At 48.5% G+C, this 20,365-nt stretch overlaps 1 protein-coding gene across 1 annotated transcript in view; it reads right to left on the bottom strand.

The window, feature by feature from the left end:
• Positions 1-19,915, bottom strand: part of Zc3h7a (zinc finger CCCH-type containing 7A) — a 32,362-nt gene extending 12,447 nt beyond the window's left edge. The window contains exons 1-13 of the mRNA XM_048332113.1: positions 19,773-19,915; positions 11,974-12,075; positions 10,528-10,567; positions 8,304-8,501; positions 6,979-7,137; positions 6,668-6,748; positions 6,537-6,575; positions 4,507-4,540; positions 4,067-4,350; positions 3,163-3,367; positions 1,754-1,818; positions 1,072-1,258; positions 225-386 (exon numbers count right to left, since the gene is read on the bottom strand). Of these exons, the coding sequence (XP_048188070.1) occupies positions 225-386; positions 1,072-1,258; positions 1,754-1,818; positions 3,163-3,367; positions 4,067-4,350; positions 4,507-4,540; positions 6,537-6,575; positions 6,668-6,748; positions 6,979-7,137; positions 8,304-8,501; positions 10,528-10,567; positions 11,974-12,041 (1,522 nt within the window). The 5' untranslated portion in view covers positions 12,042-12,075; positions 19,773-19,915. The remainder of the gene's footprint in view (positions 1-224; positions 387-1,071; positions 1,259-1,753; positions 1,819-3,162; positions 3,368-4,066; positions 4,351-4,506; positions 4,541-6,536; positions 6,576-6,667; positions 6,749-6,978; positions 7,138-8,303; positions 8,502-10,527; positions 10,568-11,973; positions 12,076-19,772) is intronic.
• Positions 19,916-20,365: the final 450 nt, after the last annotated feature.

Genomic DNA, 20,365 nt, shown 5'->3' with positions numbered 1-20,365 from the left:
AGCAAGACTGGAGATAGAGCTCATGTGGTAGAGTAGTAGCCTAGCAGGTGTGAAGCCCTGAGTTCAAATCCAATACTATCCAAAACAAAAAGGAACAATCTCAATTCAAGGAACTTGCTACTAACTCTGTGTAAGCATTTTTGGTAGGCCAATATTGGAGCCCTTACAATAAATGTAGTAAATAACTTATTACTTATGTAATGGGAAGTAATTACAATATGTACCTTTACATATATAATATGGTCCTTCATAATTTGTTTTTGTTGGTCTTGGACGTATTTTTTTCCATGATTTATCTTCAACATTCTTTATCCTACCAATTAAAATATCTTTCTTACATTTATGATCTATAGTAGCATGATACGTGAAATCCATTAACTTAGGGCCTGAAAAAGACGCAAAGAGGATTATTCATTCGCATGAGTAACACCTCACCATTCACTACATTCTACACAGCCCCAGGTCACAGAGGCAGGCAGGTGACCACCGCTCACAGACTCAGCAAACACCTCTGGCCTAGCCAGGCAGACTTTCACTTTTATGCTCAAAGCTCTGTTCAATCCCAGTCCTGTCAAAACGTATCTTTCTTTAACTTCTAGGGACATACTGTGGATGGAAATTCTGACAGCTTGTCATAAAAGTCATGAAAGGGCAGCAGTCAGAATCTTTTTGGTCCAGGCTATGTCTGCTTCTAGAATAGCAAATAAACCCAGTTTCTCAAAACAAAACAAAAAATCAGAACTTTTTATACTCCTAATTTAAAAGTAGCCAAGAAAGAGAACTTTGATTTTCACAGCTGCTATGATAGCAGCAATTATATCTTTCTAAGAGCTCCATAGCTCTTAAATATGTCCTTGGAACAAAAGGACTTTCCTATCCAATTTCATTTGAGAAATGAAAGTGTACAGAAGGAACCAACAACTTCTCAGAGTCCAAATGCCCTATATCAAAATGAGGGGTGCCTCTTCCCTAAGGAATGCCCACGGTGCCGCTCCCTTCTCGCCCACCCGGAACTCCTAGCAGCTCCCCAGGGCAGCTTTCACACTCTTCCCCATTGGCGGTGGTCCTGACCTGATTTTACAAAGCAGATCTGGCAAGCTTGTCTCAATTCATGAGTTCCTTCAAGGGGATGTCTTGGAATCACTGATGGAGAGGGTTTAGTAATCACACTTCCAAAAAAGTTTCCAAAGTCATTTCTAGGCTGACTTGAAATTCCCAGGAAATTCTCAGAAGTAAATAAACTACCTGGTCCATTCATCTGCAAAAAAAAAAAAAAGAATAAGAACAACAACAAAAGAGAGAGAGAGAGAGAGAGAAAAAAGAAGAAACAGGCAACAAAAATTGTACTATCACTAAAAAACAAGAGTGAGTCATGTGAAGAGTAAGGACAAGACACGTTCCGCCTGTGGTTAGGCTCTTCTCTTGCGTCTGAGTCCTTTTTTCTTGCTCCTTGCTTTGTGAGTGCTAAAGTAACACAAGTGCTATGCAGCACGGGCACGCATCTCCCATGTCTGCTCTTACAAGGTTTCCCTGATCTGTGACCCAGCCCCTGAGCCTGCTGGCTATCTGCCCCACGAGTGGGCCTACTCATTAACAGAGTCATCTGTTCCTGGAATTCCAGGTGAGTCTTACTGACTCTTCTACAACACACAGGAAACGTGAGCCTGCAGTGCTCACTCATCATTCAGTTTACTCATTACAAGAGCAAGGTTCAATGGAAGTGATGTATTACAAAAGAGGAAGTGGCACTTACAAGTAAAAAGGAGGAATTACTGCTGTTAAGCGTTGATCCCTCTCTAGAAGTTGAGGTGGACACATCTAAAACGATAAAGACAACAACAACAAAAAAAAAACTTCAACAGACCTTTTCACTCTAACCATGCAATAAGAACATCAGGGTTTAGGGGCTGCCAGCTCCCCATGCTCTCCCCACCAAGGCTCCCAGAATCTTTGTGCTCACCACTGACCCACACAGAGCCAAGGCTTTCACTTCCCTCTAGAAACCAGGGTAGAAATAACCCTTCGTCACCAAATTCAAATATCAAGCTACCTTTGCAGACATGACCTAATAAGCCAGGTCTATCGAGGGGGCTGTTAAAAATCTAAGAGAGATACGGTAATGTCTTAGCAGTACAGTGCTTGCCTAGCATGCATGAAGCCCTGGGTTCAATTCCTCAGCACCACATAAATAAAAACAAAACAAAACAAAACAAAAAGCCAGAAGTGGCGCTATGGCTCAAGTGGTAGAGCGTTATTTAGCCTTGAGCAAAAAGAAGCCAGGGACTGTGTTCAGGCCCTGAGTTCAAGACCCAGAACAGGTTAAAAAAATCTATCTAAGAGAACTGTTCCCATTCAAAATGGAAAAAGAGGCTGGGATCATGACTTAGTGCTTGCCTAGCATGTATGTGTCCCTGGGTTCAATTCTTCAGTATCACATATACAAAAAATAATAATAAAATTATTTTAAAATGGAAAAAAAGAGTTCCTTCTGGAAGTTGAGACAGGAATTCAGTCAGTCTTAATCTGTCACTCTACCCTCTCCACTGTTTGTCTCCTCTCCAATTATAAAAGTTTTAAAAGGTTTGAGTTTAGGCCCTTTTGGCCACATCACAATGCCTCACTATCACTTTTAATATGTCTTACGGGAAGGAGGTTTAGCTTAGTAGTAGAGCTCTGTCTAATATTCAAAGGGACCCAAAAAAATAAAATAAAATAAAAATACACTATGTCTATGTTAAAGAAGACAAACAGGAGTGCGCCTAAGGCCTCAGCATTCCAGGGCAGCACATGGAGTCTAAGAGGCCACGCCCCAAACATGGCATCTGCTGTTATCTTAAACCTACATATGAATGTGTGTTTCTAGTTGGGGATGGGACAAGATGCTGCCTTCTGAAACCTTTAGGACAGGACCAGGCTTTACTGGCAAATGAACCAGAGGCCCTTTCCTCCATCTTCCCCAAGCCCCTTGCAAGACACCAGCGCCCACATCCACGCTCACGCCTCAGCCCCTCACTCTCCAGATAGAGGTTCAAGCCTTCCCTTCCTCCTTACAGTGAAAACAACTCAAGTCCCCATCACCTACAGGGCTGGTTGGTAGCTGCAGACACACATTCTCCCAGGTATAAATGATAGCAATTGTGCAGAATGCGGCTGGATCCTTACCTGGTTTGGACTCCGACATTGCAAATGAACTGAAAGAGGAGCAAAAGTCCTCCAAGGAGGAGGTCAGAGGCGGATACATCTCGGCAAAGGAGGGCAGGGGCGCACACCTTGCACCCAGGGGCAAGGTTCCCAGCAGGGGAGTAGAGAAGGGCAGCCGGGACTGGACACTGGCTGTCTGGAGGGGTCCTCGGACTAGAGCTGAGGGCTAGAAAAAATGGTGCACCATTCATAAGCCTGCTCAACTTTTGCTGGCCTCTCCTCCAGCCACCCATAAACAAATCACACAGGTAGGCTTGCAGGCACCAGAGCCACGATTCATTGGACAATTTCACCACCACCCTTCTTTCTTTTCAAGACCAGGTATGAAGGGTCTCCTTATATTCCCTCTATATTCCCTGCATGGCAGGGGTTGGGAAGCCCTGTCCAGGAAGGATAAGGCTTGGCAGGCCATGTGGAACCCACTGCACCCAGTCCACCCCCACAGCAGTGGTGGCAGCTGCAGATAGCACAAAGGGGGCTGAGGCTGTGTTCCCATAAAAAGGTATTTACAGCCAGCACCGGTGGCTCACACCTATAATCCTAGCTACTCAGGAGGCTGGGGTGTGAGGATCATAGTTCAAAGCCAACCTGGACATAAAACTCCTTGAGACTTATCTCCAACTAACCAGCAAACTGCCAGAGTGGAGGTGTAGCTCAAGTGATAGAGCATTAGAGAAAAAGAGCTAAGAAACAGTGGCCAGGTTCTGAGTTCAAGCCTTAGGACCAACACCAAATGAAAGTCCTTTTGAAGGTAAGAAACCCCAAGTTCAATGTAGCCATAATAGAAAGGGATCCTCCCAGGTAATACTGCAACTTAAACAAAACAGTAAAACCTTCAGATGGAAGGCTGAAGGCTGATACTCACCATAATAGCATCATCACTCTCGGGCGCAGAATCAAGCAGGTCGTCTAGCTCATCACCCAGGACCATGTCTCCATCATCCAGGAAGGCCTCAGGCATGGAGAAGGGAGTCTTTCCTCCATTGGCCAGCACGGTAGAAGGCAGAGCACTCTCTTCTACTGGCAGCGGCAAAATAGAAGTCAAGGGCAGCATAGGGACTGAGGCCAGTTCACTTCCAACACTGGGAGAAAAACCAGGTGCAGACAAGGAGACGACAGGAAGTGCTTCTTGCCTTGGGATCAACAGATCTGAAACAGATGCGCAAACGTGCTCACACAGTGTCGGGGACCACAAAGGGCCAGGGAAGGCGAGACCACATGACCGCACAGCTCTGGAATGCCAGCTGGCCGCACAGACCATCACACGGTGCTCATGCCATGCGGCAGAGGGATCAAGAAACATACCTGGCTCAATATCTTCCATGGAGCAGTTCACAGCCTAGGAATCAAACCAAAGAGAGAACTTTGAGAATTCTAAACTGCAAAGCAGATTTGTAGAACTCGTCTTAAGAAAGCAACCAAGGGGGCTGGGGATATAGCCTAGCGGCAAGAGTGCCTGCCTCGGATACACGAGGCCCTAGGTTCGATTCCCCAGCACCACATATACAGAAAACGGCCAGAAGCGGCGCTGTGGCTCAAGTGGCAGAGTGCTAGCCTTGAGCAGGAAGAAGCCAGGGACAGTGCTCAGGCCCTGAGTCCAAGGCCCAGGACTGGCAAAAAAAAAAAAAAAAAAAAAAGCAACCAAGACTTGCAGAGAAATCAGACTCAGCTCCAAGAATTAAAGGCATATTCAAACCTACAGAACAGCTTTAGTCACAGCACTTGCTCATCTTTTTTTTTTAAATTGAATTTGACTTTATTATCATTTTGAATTCTCTCCTCTCAGAGTGATAAAAGGGATATCCATTTATTAAAATTGCAGACTGATAAAAATCTTCTAAAAGCATCTGGTTTCAGTAAAACATTTTTCACCTGAAGAAGGTTGCTACCGTGTAGGCATATTGCTTCTCAGATTTCAGGCGGCTGCAGTTGCTCCATATACCTCATTGTATACCCCATTTCCATTTCCCAGTGCAGAGAAAATGGGGCATGGGATAAACAATGATTTATAGGCACCTCCTTAGGTCTTTAATGGGAGATGTAATGAAGAGTGGGGTTTCTCAGCAGCATATATGATCAGTATGAATGTTCTCCTTGGTGTTGTATTTGAGATAAATATGACTACAGTACTGAAAACCATCTCCTCGTTTACAACCTCCCAGCTGATACCACAGTCACCACTTGTGTAGGTAAACCTGTAGAAATCTTTCCGTACATCCATCACAGGACATCCAAATCCCAGGAACACTTAGTGGGGAAATAGGTACTGATCCTTGCCTACCAGCTGGTTAACAATGACATCAATCCAATTGGAAGTACACTGGACCCAAACCACTGCTGATTCGACATATCCAAACAAAGTAACAGCAAGGAGAAAGCAGAAAGCTAATTGTAGAGGAGACTTCATGATGTCAGATGAAAGCAACCACCTCACGGTGCAGAAGATAGGGTTGCTCATCTTTTTCTGAGGAGGCACCTCACTATATGTACACATAAGCAATCCTCCCCTCTCAGCCTCCCAAGCAGCTACCATGAGGGGGTGCGTCATATTATCTGGCTACCATCACTTATTTTTAGTGGCCCATCATTTCTCAAAGGCCCCTTAGAGCCAGGCACTGGTGGCTTACCCTGTAATCTTAGCAACACAGAAAGCAGAGATATGAGGATCAGTTTGAAGCCAGCCCAGGCAGGAAAGTTCATGAGATTATTATTATTTTTTTTGTCTCCAATGAACCACCAAAAATCCAGAAGTGGAGCTGTGGGTTAAGTGGTAGAATGCTCTACTTGAGCAAAAGAAGCTCAGGGACAGTGCCCAGGCCCTGAGTTCAAACCCTAGGTCTAGCACCCAAAAAAAAAAACAAAAAGAAACCCCACCACTTGGCTGAACACCTAGGACCAATCCAGCCCCAAACCTTTCACCACAGACAGCCACTGGCAGCCTAGCCAAAGCCAACAAGACGTGGCTTAAACTTGAAAATAAATCTGAAACAAAACAAAAGAAACTGTAACTTGGCGAGGCACTGGTGACTGCAATCCTAGGATCTTGGTTCAAAGCTAGCTCCAGCTAGGAAAGTCCATGAGATTCTTATTTCCTATTAACTACCAAAAAGCCTGGATATGGAGCTGTGGCTCAAAGTGGTACAGTTCTAGTCTTGAGCATAAAAGCTCAGGGACAGTGTCTAGGCCCAGGGTTCAAGCCCTGGGACCTGCACAAAAATAAGACAGAAGAAAGCGACAGAAAGCTATGGCCAGCTGTGAGCTTGAGGAATTAGAAGGCTCACACTGAAGACATGAACAGCAAGACTCCAAGACAAATTCTTATACAGTGACTTTACCTTAGTAGCTTCATCCCCAGGAACTGCTTTCATTGAGAGCTGGAACAAAACCAGGACATTGCTTTAAAAACAGAACTGACTCCAAGTGTTAAAGCAAAATGAAAACCTTAATGGAGAGAACTCTGGCTTACCTCAGCTCTAACATATGCCTTCCTTATTTTAAATCCCAACTTCTGAGCTAGCTCTTGCGTGAGTTTTATTACATGTTCATCCTGAAAAAAGACAACAGGTACAATTAACAGAAAGCTCCCCAGCTAAGTGTGTAAGAGAACACATAGGAGAACAGGGAAAAGAAGCCATTTCCCCGTCCACACATCTGTCCTGCAGGCTGGCAGCTACATGGGAAAGTGAACTCATTCACTGCCAGTTTTCTAGCCGGGAGTGAGAGAAAACGCCAGCAGGCAGGTGGGTAAACAGATGAACTGGGGTGTTAGGTGCATACCTGAGGGACTGCTAAGGAGCACTTGGCCACCGCGTCGTAAGCCTCACGGTATCTTCCCAAGTCACTCAAGGCCTTGGACTTCCGATACAGAGCCTTGCAGTTGCCGCTATTGAAGCTGAGGACAGCGTTGCAGTCTTCCAAAACCTTCTCATGGAAGCCCTGAGGGGAAGGCGGCCACAGAGAGTGAGTGCTACACCATACCATGCGCCTCTGTGAGGACCCTCACCTATACCCAATGTGTTCTTCTCTTGTGTGGATGATTTTTATTGTGAGATTCCAAATACATAGAAATTAAAAGAGGTCAGGAACACCTGCATGTTAATACTAGGCCATGAGCGCCCACGTCCCCAAGAGATAAAAGTTGGGAGACATGGCTGGTGCCCAGTGTCCCTCCCCCCCCAGGCACCTTCCTGAAGTACACTAAAAATGTCATGGGTAGCTGGGTGTTGATGGCTCTAGCTACTTGAGAGGCTGGGATCTGAGGACCACAGTTCAAGGGCAGGAAAGTCTATGAGACTCTTATCTCCAACTAATCACCAGAAAACTGGAAGTGGAGCTGTGGCTCAAAGTGGTAAAGCATTACCCTTGAGCAGAAAAGCCATGGGACAGTGCCCAGGCCCTGAGTTCAAGTCTCATGACTGATCAAAAAGAAAAATGAAAAATATAAGCACAGGTAACAATATGCTATATATTTCAAGAAAGCTAGAGGGCTGGGAAGGTGGCTCAGTGGTAGAGTGCTTGCCTAGCATGCATGAAGCCCTGGGTTCGATTCCTCAGTACCATATAAGCAGAAAAAAAAAAAAAAGCTAGAAAAAGTAAGGACGGGAAGGTGGGAGAAAAATGAGGGAGAGGGTAACAAGAATGACAAGAAATATACTCACTACTTTATGTATGTAACTGTAACCCCTCTGTATATCACCTTGACAATAATTTTTTTTTTTTTTTTTTTTTGGCCAGTCCTGGGCCTTGGACTCAGGGCCTGAGCACTGTCCCTGGCTTCTTCCCGCTCAAGGCTAGCACTCTGCCACTTGAGCCACAGCGCCACTTCTGGCCGTTTTCTGTATATGTGGTGCTGGGGAATCGAACCTAGGGCCTCGTGTATCCGAGGCAGGCACTCTTGCCACTAGGCTATATCCCCAACCCCGATTGACAATAATTTTTTAAGCAAAAAAAAAAAGCTAGAAAAGGGTCAGGGATGTAGCTCTGTAGTAGGGCACTTGCTCAGCACCCTTCAATGCATACACGTACCCCACACACAGAAAAATGTTCTACATCAATGAGGAAGATCTTCCCTCTATAAACACTGTTTCAAAAAACACACTTACCATGTTGGAATAGCAGGCAATACGATTTATATGCAGTTTTTCAATGATGTCTTTAGGGATTAAAATTTCTTCTGACTTTGCATAATCAGCTATATTCAAGGCTTCTGTATACTGGCTTATTGAGCTAGTCCAATCACGTTCCCGATAAACATCATTTCCTTCATTAAAAAGATTTCTCACAAGAGAACGCAAATACACCTAAAACGAGAAAACTGCCTCTGTAAGCAGGATGGGAGTCTGAGAGAATTCTAAGGTTTAAACTTAACACTTCCCAGAGCCCACCTGACAGAGAGGCAGGGAGTGGCAAAGATACTGGGACCGAGCCATGTGTGCCACCTGGTAGGGACTCTGGCGCCATGCCTTCTCAAGTCAAGAGGCACCGGTGCCCATCTCCAATTCTGAGCCTACCACAGGAAGATCACTCAGAGCCAGGTCCTGCTTACCCCACTATTTCCAGAAGGGCAGCAATGAGGAACATGTCAGCATGTGCCTCGATGGTAACTTCACCCTCTGAGAAAACACATGCATGTGCAAATGAGTGCATGTATGTATGCAAGTGTGTAAGTCTTTGGCCAGTATCTGGGAAGAAAATACTCCTTATCCTTTTCTCTTTGCCTGTCTTTTCATGTTCACATTTGTATGCCTTCTTGGGTAAAGCATTTGCCTGGGTCATTTACTAGCTTGGAGGAAGCGAAGTCATTTTCTTAACGGTGTACATTCTCTGGTTAGTACCAAAGTTTTGTCTATCCTTGCTCAGGTATTTCAAAAGTCCTGTTCTATCACAAGCTATCATAAATACTCAAAATTTTTCTGGTCTCGTTTTATGAATTCATGTTTAAGCTGGCAAAATTAACAGCTAGTTTGACCATGAGTCTCTGTGAGCCCCAGGCCCCATGTGAAAAATGAAAGGATTCTTTCAATACTTCCTGACTACATCAGCATGGCGGCAGGGACTAGGAAGAAGAAAGAACTGGATGGAAAGGAAGGGGGAGAGGGAGTGGGTTAGGGCCCTGAGGTGACAGGTGGCAGCATCCTAACACTCAGAGATGAGAAGCCTAGGGGAACCAGCTGCCCGCCTTATTGCTCAAGGCCAAAGAGCAGGTCTCTCTACGTCCTGAGGGCAGGGCCGTCCACCATTAGCTCCTCCCATTGAACTATCCAGACCCCTGGTCCCCCAAATAAAAACCACACACACAACACTCTCCTCTCCAATTCTGCTCCACTTATCTTTAGAAAAGCAAGGGGTAATTTTCAAGGGACTCAAAGATAAACTAATTCAAAGGATACGGACTTAGCAAAAGACAGGACAACTGTTTTAAGTATGCCCCCACAGAGTGCAAATTAGTACAACCACTTTGGAGAACAGTATGGAGGTTTCTCAAAAAGCTCAATATAGTCCTACCCTATGACCCAGCCATACCACTCCTAGGCATCTATCCTAAACAGCAAAACCCAAGATATCAAAAGGACATTTGTACTACCATGTTTATCGCGGCACAATTCACAATAGCCAAAACTTGGAAACAACCCAGATGCCCCTCCACAGATGAATGGATCCAAAAAATATGGTACTTATACACAATGGAATACTACATAGCGATTAGGAATGGTGAAATATTGTTATTCGCAGGGAAATGGTCAGAACTCGAACAAATAATGTTGAGCGAGACAAGCCTAGAACACAGAAAACAAAGGGGCATGATCTCCCTGATATATGACTGTTAACAAAGGGAGATGGAGAGACAGTAGAGACCAAGTCTGTGAACACTGTATATGTGCTTGATACATTGTATATTGCATATGGGTCTACCTGACCTAGACAAGGAATGGAAAAACAGGTTGTAAGATATCACAAGAAATGTACACACTGCCCTACTATGTAACTGCACCCTCTTTGCACAACACCTTGTAAAAAAAATTTTATGTTCAATTAATAATAAATTTAAAAAAAGTATGCCCCCACAAAGGCTGCCTAGCACTTATTCCATAAGTGCTGGGACAGTGATTATTTTAAGCTTTCTTGGGCCCGAAAGGTCACAAAAGCAGCCACAGATAATACAGCAACAGTTGCATGTGGCTGGGACATTTAATAAAACTTTATTTGTGAAACAGGGCAGCTGTGCTGATCTGAGCCACAGTCCAGAGGGTGTCAGCCTCTGCTGTAGACTACAGCTCCCAAGCAATCCATGCCTGACCTGCAAGCCCACCTTCCCAGGGTCATTACCGCATATTGTTCCTGGGTCCCTGGGTATGACAGCGGAGACCTAAGAACAAGAAACGAGTGTTAGTACCAGGCACACAGCAGAACGTGTTCTTAAACCATGAATCCATCAGCTTGCTGCTGGCACAAAGCACATTTGAGTGTGAGTGTGAGTGTGTGTGTGTGTGTGTGTGTGTGTGTGTGTGTATGTGTTCAAGACTAGAACTGTACCACTTTGAGCCACAGTTCCATTTCCAGGCTTTTTGGTGGTTAATTGGAAATAAAGAGTTTCATAGAGTTTCCTAGCCAGAGCTGGCTTTGAACCAAGATCTTCAGATCTCAGCCTCCTGAGTAGCTAGGATTACAGGAGTGAACCACCAGCACCCAGCCAGGTTCCCGTTTCTTTGTTTTGCTTCACTTTTATTTTCGAGCTTAAGCCATGTCTTGTTGGGTTTGGATAGGCTGCCAGTGGTGTGGAGAAGGGCTTGGGAGTGGAGTGGTGGCCAGACTGCTCCTTGGTATTCAACCAAGTGGTGTTTGTTTGTTTTGTTAGAACTGGGATTTGAACTCAGGGCCTGGGCCACTGTCCTTGAGCCTCTTTGAGCCACAGAGCCACCTTTGGTAGTTTATTGGAGGTAAGAGTCTCATGGGACTTTTCTGCCCATGCTGACTTTGAAACAGGATCCTCAGATCTCAGCCTCCCTAGTAGTTAGGATTACAGTGTAAGTCATTGGCAACCAATTCCACAAAGCACTTTTTGTTTGTTTTGTCAGTCCTGGGGCTTGAACTCAGGGCCTGGGCACTGTCCCTGAGCTTCTTTTACTCAAGACTAGCACTCCACCACTTGAGCCACAGTGCCATTTCTGGCCTTTTCTCTTTATGTGGTACTGAGGAATCAAACTCAGGGCTTCATGCATGCTAGGCAAGCACTCTACCACATTCCCAGCCCCAACAAAGCACTTTTTAAAGAAAGACTCCTCTACCAGAGTATCTCTTGTGGTTATTAGGAAGAAAAAAAAAAATCTAAATTATTCCTGCTATTTTTCTGAAGTATACTATGGTCCTTTCAAATGCATTCCTATTAAAAGAAGGCCTAATTCTTCAAATGCCAAAGAGGTTAAAAATAGTTCAGAAGTACTAACACTATCTGATCCAATTTACTGGAGGACAATATCTCCTTCCGATCTGCCCGCGTGCCCCCACCCCCAGGGCTATCTGTCACCAATCACTAGCACATTTTCCAAGTGGTCTGACTACATTGCTCCATGAAGACAGATGCAGGAAGACAAATTCAAGCTCTTCAGTTCAGTATTGTGGGTGCCCTCAAAATTAACAACAGCAAGGCTCAGTTAAGAGCACAAATGTCACTTCTAACCCTACTATCAGGACCTGTTGACACACACAAAAATGTACAGCCCCCAAGACAAGAAGGCCCTGAGAAGGCAGGAAATGGGCGCTTGGCTCTCTTACTGGATGAACTGCAACCCTTCTGTGATATTCTGCTGCCTTCTTCTCCTCTCCTCGGACACGCTGGACATGTTACCTCGCACATCCGTTTGCTGAGGGCACAGTCTGCAAGGCAACAGAGCACAAGTCCCATCAGGCACTTGGGTTCTGGGATCCCCTTCACCACACCAATTCAAGGCCCTCCAATGAGCTATGGACACACCCATCTCCAACTTCAACCAGGATTCTAGATTCCCCAAGAACCCACGAACTTCTAAACCATCTCTGCGGACACCCCGGAAGTCACTCCAAGTGGAGCTCTCTGGATGGAGGGCTTGCCTTCACCCTAGCACTGGCAGATGCCAGCCGTGCGTGCCCGCACGGAGCAGCGTGCACCAGGTGGCTCCTGCAAGTCACAGACCTGAGGGAGTGTCAGCCTCCGCAGTACTGGCGCTTGGGGCCAGACAAGTACCATCTGGATGTTAGCAGTCTTTACCCACGTCACCTCCTGTCCCCACGTCACCCCACCAGCTGTGACAACCAAGAGGTCACCAGGTATTGCCCAATGTTCCAGGGTGATGACACTCTAGCACAAAAATCACTGACTTGGACCACCTCGGGGACCCAAGGTGGAAGTGCCCCTACCATATGTGCGCAGCTGTAACCATTTCCTTTTGGTACAGACACCCCTGTATGTTTTCCTTGTAAATCTGTGGGACTGTTAACTGCCTGGAAAACACTGCCAGTTCTAAAGGTCTGTTGTGTGTGACACAAGTACTGACTGTGCTGAGGTGCTCACCGGGGAAAAGCTAAGATGCCTGCCTTTGCTCCCCACAAGCTACACTGGAGAGCAGAGGAAGACTTCAGGGTGTTTGGAAGTGTGGGCAGCAGGTACACAATTCTTTTTCTTTTTTTTTCTTTTGGGCTAGTTGTGGGGCTTGAACTCAGGGCCTTGGTGCTGTTCCTGGGCTCTTTCACTTAAGGCTTAGCACTCTACCACTTTGAGCCACAGCTCCACCACTTCTGCTTTTCTGGTGGTTCACTGGAGATAGTAGTCTCATGGCCTTTCCTGACCAGGATAGCTGGCTTAGAACCATGACCCTCAGGTCTCATCCTCCTGAGTAGCTAGGAAGACAGGCAGCGTGAGCCAGCGATGCCCAGCCTTTATTTTTTGGTGCTGGTTTGTTGCTTGAACTCAGGCTTAGTTGCCTATACCAATCATGTGTTTTTTGCCTTTACAAACTTTGCTCTGAGCTTTTTGGGACATGAATCCACTCACAGTCACTGGCTTGGAAGTGGTGCTGTGGCTCAAAGTGGTAGAACGCTGGCCTTGAGCAAAAAAGCTCAAGTGCCCAGGCCCTGAGTTCAAGACCCACAACCAACAAAAACTAGTTTAATGTGACAGTGAAAAAGAACACCTTATACCAGGTCGAATTTGGCCACCACTTTCAGCCCTCCCAGAGGGCAAACAACTGCCATTTTGCTGTCTGATGAATGTGACACTAACACTGGGTGCAGTACTGCGCGTGTAGATGTGACGCCCCCATTGCACAGTCACAATGGTGCTGGAGGGCAGGGCACCGGACCACACCAATGGCAACTCCCTGGAGGCAATGTGTGCTAGTTATGTCACCCATGTGGGAAGCAGCACTCTGTGCTCTGCTTTTGCAATTTCCTGTGAGTCTATAATTATCTTCAAGCAAAAAGTTTAGAGTACATGTCTCGTTTTCGCACAATCCAGGGTGGTGAACAAGGGCCTGCACTTTGCTTTCCACAGGAAGTTTTCACTGTTAGTACAGATGTGCCACCTGTTCCCTAACCTGATGTAGCCCTCAGGGCAGATATTCTCACTGTCCACAGCCTGGAGCTCAGGAGACCTCAAGTGTGAGTTCTTATCTCCTCTAAGAACTTCTGTCAGATAAAGGGCATGGATTTGTTTACTTTCTTCCACTTTAGTTATAGGTCTTTTTTCTCTCTCTCTCTTTCTTTCTTTTCTTTTCTTTTTTTTTTTCTTTTTTTGCCAGTGCAAGGCTTGGGACTCGGGGCCTGAGCACTGTCCCTGGCTTCTTTTTTGCTCAAGGCTAGCACTCTACCACTTGAGCCACAGCACCACTTCCGGCTTTTTCTCTTCATGGAGTGCTGGGGAATTGAACCCTGGGCTTCATGCATGCTAGGCAAGCACTCTACCACTAGGCCACATTCCCAGCCCTAGGACTTTTTGACAGCAAATGTTCTGTTTTATTATTTATTTATTCATTCATCCATACATTTATTGGACAATATTGGGATTTGAACTCAGAGCCCACTCTTGCCAGGCAGATCAGATGCTCTGCCACTTAACCACTCCACCAGTCCCTTTTTGTATTGCTTTACAAGACAGGGTCTAGAGTTGGACACTGGTGGCTCACACCTGTAACCCTCGCTACTCAGATGGCTGAGATCTAAGGAACACCATTCAAAGCCAGCCTGGGCAGGGAAGTCTGTGAGACTCTCGTCTCCACTAAACTACCCCAAAAAAAGCCAGAAGTGGAGCTGTAGCTCAAGTAGTAAAGCACTAGCCTTGAGGAAAAGAAGCTCAGGAACAGCAACCAGGCCTCAAGTTCAAGCCCCAGGACTGGCACGAATACACAAAAAGGGGTCTCACTTGCAGCAGGCAGGCATGGACTGCAATCCTGCTATTTGTGCTTCCCTCTGCTGCTGGGATATGAGGTACCTGCAGCCATGACCAGCCACTGACTGACATACAGTCTCAAACTTAGGCTGGCCTTGAACCATACATAATGCCTTAAAAAAAAAAATCTCCACCTCCCAAGTAGTGAGGATAACAGGCTGGAGCCTGTGTTACATTGTCTTTCTCAGACCTGACTCTATGAGGAGAACCAGAAACCACAGGGGCTCTCCAGGAGCCAAAGGGTGGAGTGGGGGGCAGGGCTGAACAGCTAACAGGGTTGAACAGGAGTCAGGGCCATTAAGTGAAATAAACCATCACAAGCTGGAGTTCTATCTTCCTGGCGTCAGCTGCTCACTAAGAAGGTGGCAGAGGGTAGGAAGTACCCCCATGTTGACTGTGATTCCGAGTGTAGTCAGCGCCTGTCCCACTAAGCACATCTTAAAGTCAAGCACAGTGCAATAAGAAGATGAACACACAAGACCCATGAACCTCTGGATGAGCAAAGCGGGCTGTGGCTAGAGAACACCCCAGGGCTGTGCCTGCACCACACCGAGGCCCAAGGGAGCTGGATCCCACGCTGGCTCAGGTCTCCGAGAATTAAGTCATTTAATCCCAACAACATGAAGCTCCAGGAACACAGACTCCTGGTGAGGAAGTGGCAGAGCTCGATTTCCAAGCCAGACAGGCTGGCCCCAGGCCTGGGCTCTGCCCGCGCAGCACCCCTCTCAGGTGGCCAGGGCTGGAAGCTGGCAGATGGGCAAGCACCTTCCACACTCACCAACAGATCGGGCCAAGGAATGCCATTCTGAGCATCTTGACGCAAGCACAGGGCTTTGCCAAGAAAGCCACACCAGGACATGGGTGTCACGCCAGGAAAGCTCTCCAGGTGTTCAGATACAAGTATTTAATGTGACACAGCCTTATGACGCATGGCTCCAACAGAAGAGCGCCTGCCTAGCAAGTGTGATGTCCGTGTTCAAACCCCAGTATGGAGGAAACTGAAAATCTTAACACTGGACCAGAAGAGTCGCAGTGAAAGCAAAACAGCATTGATACTTTGACCTAGGAAAGTACTCTTGACTCTCAAGTGAAAACCCATTAACCAGCAGTCTGCCTTCAATTCTATAGACTTCTTCTCTTCAACGACTGTGAAGCATCTACTGAGCAGTCTAAGTACCATTACTGCCAAGCTTGTCCAGGAACAGAGTCCTAACTGATTCTCCCCACACTTACCAGGGCCTGGGGGTGGAGTGGACACAGTGCCAGTTCAATGGGCTGCAAACTAGGTATGGAAATACTACCAGATACATTCGCCCACCTTCTAACACTCATATTCTAATGAACAGATTGTGAAAGTTTCTCTTCTTCTGAAAAAAAAAAAAAAAAAAAAACCCTTCCTGGTGGAGGCTACACCACCCAGTATCAGGAAGGTAATTTCCTGTCACACCCTTGCTCAGCATTAGAAATTACTAGTAGAGGCAGGCTGCTGGGAGCTCACACCTGTAATCCTAGTTACTCAGGGGGCTGAGCTCTGAGGATCATGGTTCAAAGCCAGCCTGGGCAGGAAAGTTGGGGTGAGATCCGAAGATCACGGTTCAAAGCCAGCCTGGCAGGGAAAGTCGTGAGACTCTTATCTCCAATTGACCACCCCCAAACTGGAAGTGGAGTTGTGGCTCACAGTACTAAAATGCTAGCCTTGAATAAAAAAATCTCAGGAGAGAATCCCCATGCCCTGAGTTTAAGCTGGTAGAAACTGGACACTGGCAGCTCACATCTGTAGTCTGGAGGATGGAGGTCTAAAGCCAGCTGAGGTAAAGTCCTGGAAACTACATTTCTAATATGACCAGCAAAATGTGGCTCAAGGGTTAGGAATATGGCCTAGTAGTAAAGTGGTCACCGCGTATACATGAAGCCCTGGGTTCAATTCCTCAGCACCACATATTTAGAAAAAGCCAGAAGTGGCTCTGTAGCTTAAGTGGTAGAGTGCTAGCCTTGAGCAAAAAGAAGCCAGGGACAGTGCTCAGACCCTGAGTTCAAGCCACAGGACTGGCAAAAAAAAAAAAAATGTGGCTCAAGTGGTAGAACATCAGTCTTACAAGCACAAAAAAATATGTATAAACATATAATATACATATATACATATTATATACATATGTATATATATTAGACAGAAAGATTTTGAGATTCTGGTGCTGGCTGACAAGGTGGTTCACAGGGACACAGTCTCATACACAAACTCTCTTCCAGGAACTCAACAGGAAAGAGTCCCAGTGAAATCTTCCTGGTAATTTGACTTGCGTGGGGTCACTCAGACTCAAGATGTGCCTATAATCCCTAGGTTTTCCTTCCAGAGTTAAATGCACAGACACCCCCCCCCAAGGCACTTTCATCTCCCTATCAAATGTCCCAGAGTGCAAACTCCAAATGAGGATCTTTCATAAAGTACAACACTTGTGCTTTACTTCTTCTTTTTTTTTTTTTCTTGTCTTTTCTTCTTTTGGTGCTAGGGATTGAGCCTGGGATGTTGCACTTGCTAGCTACATCCCAGCCCACACTTGCACTTTTCTATTTGCCAAACAGTAATGTTCTGCCTGCTCTGCCTTCCAACTATGGCTCCTGAAGGCTTCACCTGTTCTGTGAAATTAATTAGTGCTAATTAGCCAACTAGACAACACAGTACTAAACTCCAAATTTATTGTTGGGATAGAACGTTGTTGAGATAAGTAATCTGGTTTCTTGTTTTGTTTTGTTTTTTGCCAGTCCTGGGGCTTGAACTGAGGGCCTGAGCACTGTCCCTGGCTTCTTTTTGCTCAAGGCTAGCACTCTACCACTTGAGCCACAGTGCCACTTCCGGCTTTTTCTATATATGTGGTGCTGGGGAATCGAACCCAGGGCTTCTTGTATACGAGGCAAGCACTATACCACTAGGCCACATTCCCAGCCTTCTGTCTGGTTTCTTTACACCAACAAAAATCACCTCACTTAATAAGACATGTAACTCAGGAGGCTGAAATAGGATTGACAGTTAGAGGTCAGCCTGGACTACACAGCAAGACCCTGTTTCAAAATAAAAATACTGTGTCAGGGTGGGAAGGAGAGAATTAAAACAGATATAGGGTCACTGGCATTAAATGTTAAGTTTCTGAATAATAATAAAGTTATTACCTATGGCTTTTTCTTGGTTTGAAAAGACCTCAAGTTGTTGCTAATACCTTACACTTTAAAGAACACACACTTCACCTCTAAGATTCAAGAGAAAAACTGATTGCATCTACACAGAGCACTTGAAGATTGTGTCTGTTTCCTCGCATACTTAGTTTAGAAAGTCCATTCCAGAGGACTTGTGCAACCAGCAGCAGACATGTTCCTCTGTTTCTACTTCTTCCTTTATTACAATGTTCAAACCTTCCCAGCTTTGTGTCTATCCTAAGAGATTTCTCTACTTGCAATACTGTCTCAACCCAACCCAAATCAGCCAGAAGAACCAATTCTCTTACTAGAAAAACCTGACAAGTATCCCCAGAATGACAGGAAAGAAGGTGCAGGTCAGGGTGTAACCCCCAAGCATGAGCCCGTGAACACACACACATATACCCCAAGCCACGGATACAGAGTAGGGCGGGAATTCTGCTGTTCACGTGGACAGCAGAAAATCAAATGTGGCTTTGTGCAGAACACACACACACACACACATTGATAATAAATACTCATAATTAGATTCTGAGCTGAACTCATCTGACTAGTCCAGCACATAACAAGAGGAAACTGTTCTACAGACAGAATTCCACCACTAGGCTGGTCATCGATTGCTCGTCTGCAATCCTACTCAGGACGCTGAGATCTGAGGTTCACAGTTCAAAGCCAGCCGGGGAAGGAAAGTCCATGAGACTCTTATCTCCAATGAACCACCAGAAAACCGGAAGTGGGAGCTGCTGCTCAAAGTGGTAGAGTGCTACAGTGAAAAAGCTCAGGGGCAGAGCCCAGGTCCTGAGTTCAAGCCCCACGATTTAAAGAAAAAAAAAAAAATTCCACCACCAGGACCTTGCAGACCAGGGCAAACCACCTAGCACTTCGGCTCTCCAGTTCCACCGGGGTGGGTGTGGGGTGGTGCCCCGCCTGAGAGCCTCCAGGGGAGGAAGGTGGCCACCGCCGGGCTCCAAAAAGCAGGCCTCTAGCAGGTGGCCGGGGTGTCCGCCCCTCCTCCTCTCCGAAGCCAGGTCCGATGCACACGAAGCCAGCCGGGCCGGGCCACTCTCCACTGTTCAGGGGCTCCGGCGCACGCGGACAGAGGACAAGCCACAGATGGACCTGCTGCTCTCGGCTGTTAAACCGATGTGTGGCACAATACCATCCCCAGCAGGCAGGGCGTGCGAACGCTGAACGCTGAACGCCGACCTCCCTTCTTCCTCATCCTCCAGCTCGGAAAGCACAGCCCGGGTCTCATCTCGTTCAGTACCACCGGGCCCGGAGCGAGCGCCCCGCTGGGAGCGCGGCGCGGGGCGGGCGCGCGGACCCCAGTCCCCGGGACGCCCACCCCCACCCCCAGTGCCCGCCCTCCTGCGCAGCCCCCGGAGGCGGGAGCCCCCCCCGGAAGACGCCCCACACCCGGGGAAGTCACCCAATACGGGCGCCCCGCCTCCGGGTGACCACACCCCTGGCGAGGACCACCCCGACCTGGACCCGACCGGAAACGCGCGCTGATGGAACTGACAGGTCCCCGCGCCCGCCGGGCGGAGACCCCCTCAGACTCCGCGGACCCCCGCCCCGCCCCGAGGGGTGCGCCCCGCCGGCGATCGCCCGGCATCCTTCCCGCCCCAGCGCCGGGCACCCCGGCCCGTCGGGGACCCCCCACGCCCACCCAGCCACCCCGGGGTCCGAGGGACGCAATAACGACGGAGGGGACGCGACGGGGCCGCGGCGGGGGAAGGAGGGAGGGAAGGAGGGGGCAGGGGCTCTGCTGCCTCTGGGTCCAGGGACGCGCGCGACCCCCCGCGCAGCCCGGCCGGTCATCCCCGGGTTTCCCGGGCTCCGCCGCGGCTTCCGGGGCCCGCGTTCCCCGCCGCGCCCCTCCCCCACCCGGCCGCGACCCGGGCGGCGGCGCGCGGGCGCGAGCTCGCGGCGGCGCGCGCGGGACCCCTTCCCCTGCCGGTACCTGCGGGAGCGCGCGCCGTGGGCGGCGGGGCGCGGCGGCGGCGGGGGGCGCGGGGGCGATGGCGGCGGTGGCGGCGGCGGCCCGGCGCGCTCTGGCTCCTGCGCTCGCACGCTCACAGCTTCCCTCGGCCCTCCGCGGCGCTCAGGGCCGGGGCTCTGCCGGGGGCGCCCCCTGGCGGCGGGAGGCCGCGCCCCGAGTCCGGGGACCGCTGCCATTGGCTGCGCCCAGGAGCCTGGGGCCGGAGGCGGAGGCGCCACGTCGGGCTGCCGGCGGCGGCGGCGGCGGAAGCGGCGGCGGCGGTTAGTCGCGGGATGGGCTCCGGGCGGGGCCGCGGGTGGCCTGGAGCGGGGCGTCCGGGCGTCGCCCGAGTTTCCGCGGAGCTGGGCGGCAGTGCCCGCCCCCGGGGCCGCCGCCTGCGCCGGAGCCACCGCTCCGTTCCCGGGACGCCGAGGCCGTGGCGCTGCGATGCAGCCGGCCAGAGCCCCGCGCCGACGGGCGCTCCGAACGCACACTTAAAATGGTGAATGACCGGAGAGGAAAAGCGGCCCTGTGGGTGGAGGCGACGGTGGGGGGGGGGGGGGGAGGGACGGGGG

Source organism: Perognathus longimembris, chromosome 23 (genome assembly GCF_023159225.1).
Source record: "Perognathus longimembris pacificus isolate PPM17 chromosome 23, ASM2315922v1, whole genome shotgun sequence".
NCBI lineage: Eukaryota > Metazoa > Chordata > Mammalia > Rodentia > Heteromyidae > Perognathus > Perognathus longimembris.
The sequence above is the reverse complement of the archived record's forward strand: the minus strand, read 5'-3'. Positions and strand labels throughout refer to the sequence as shown.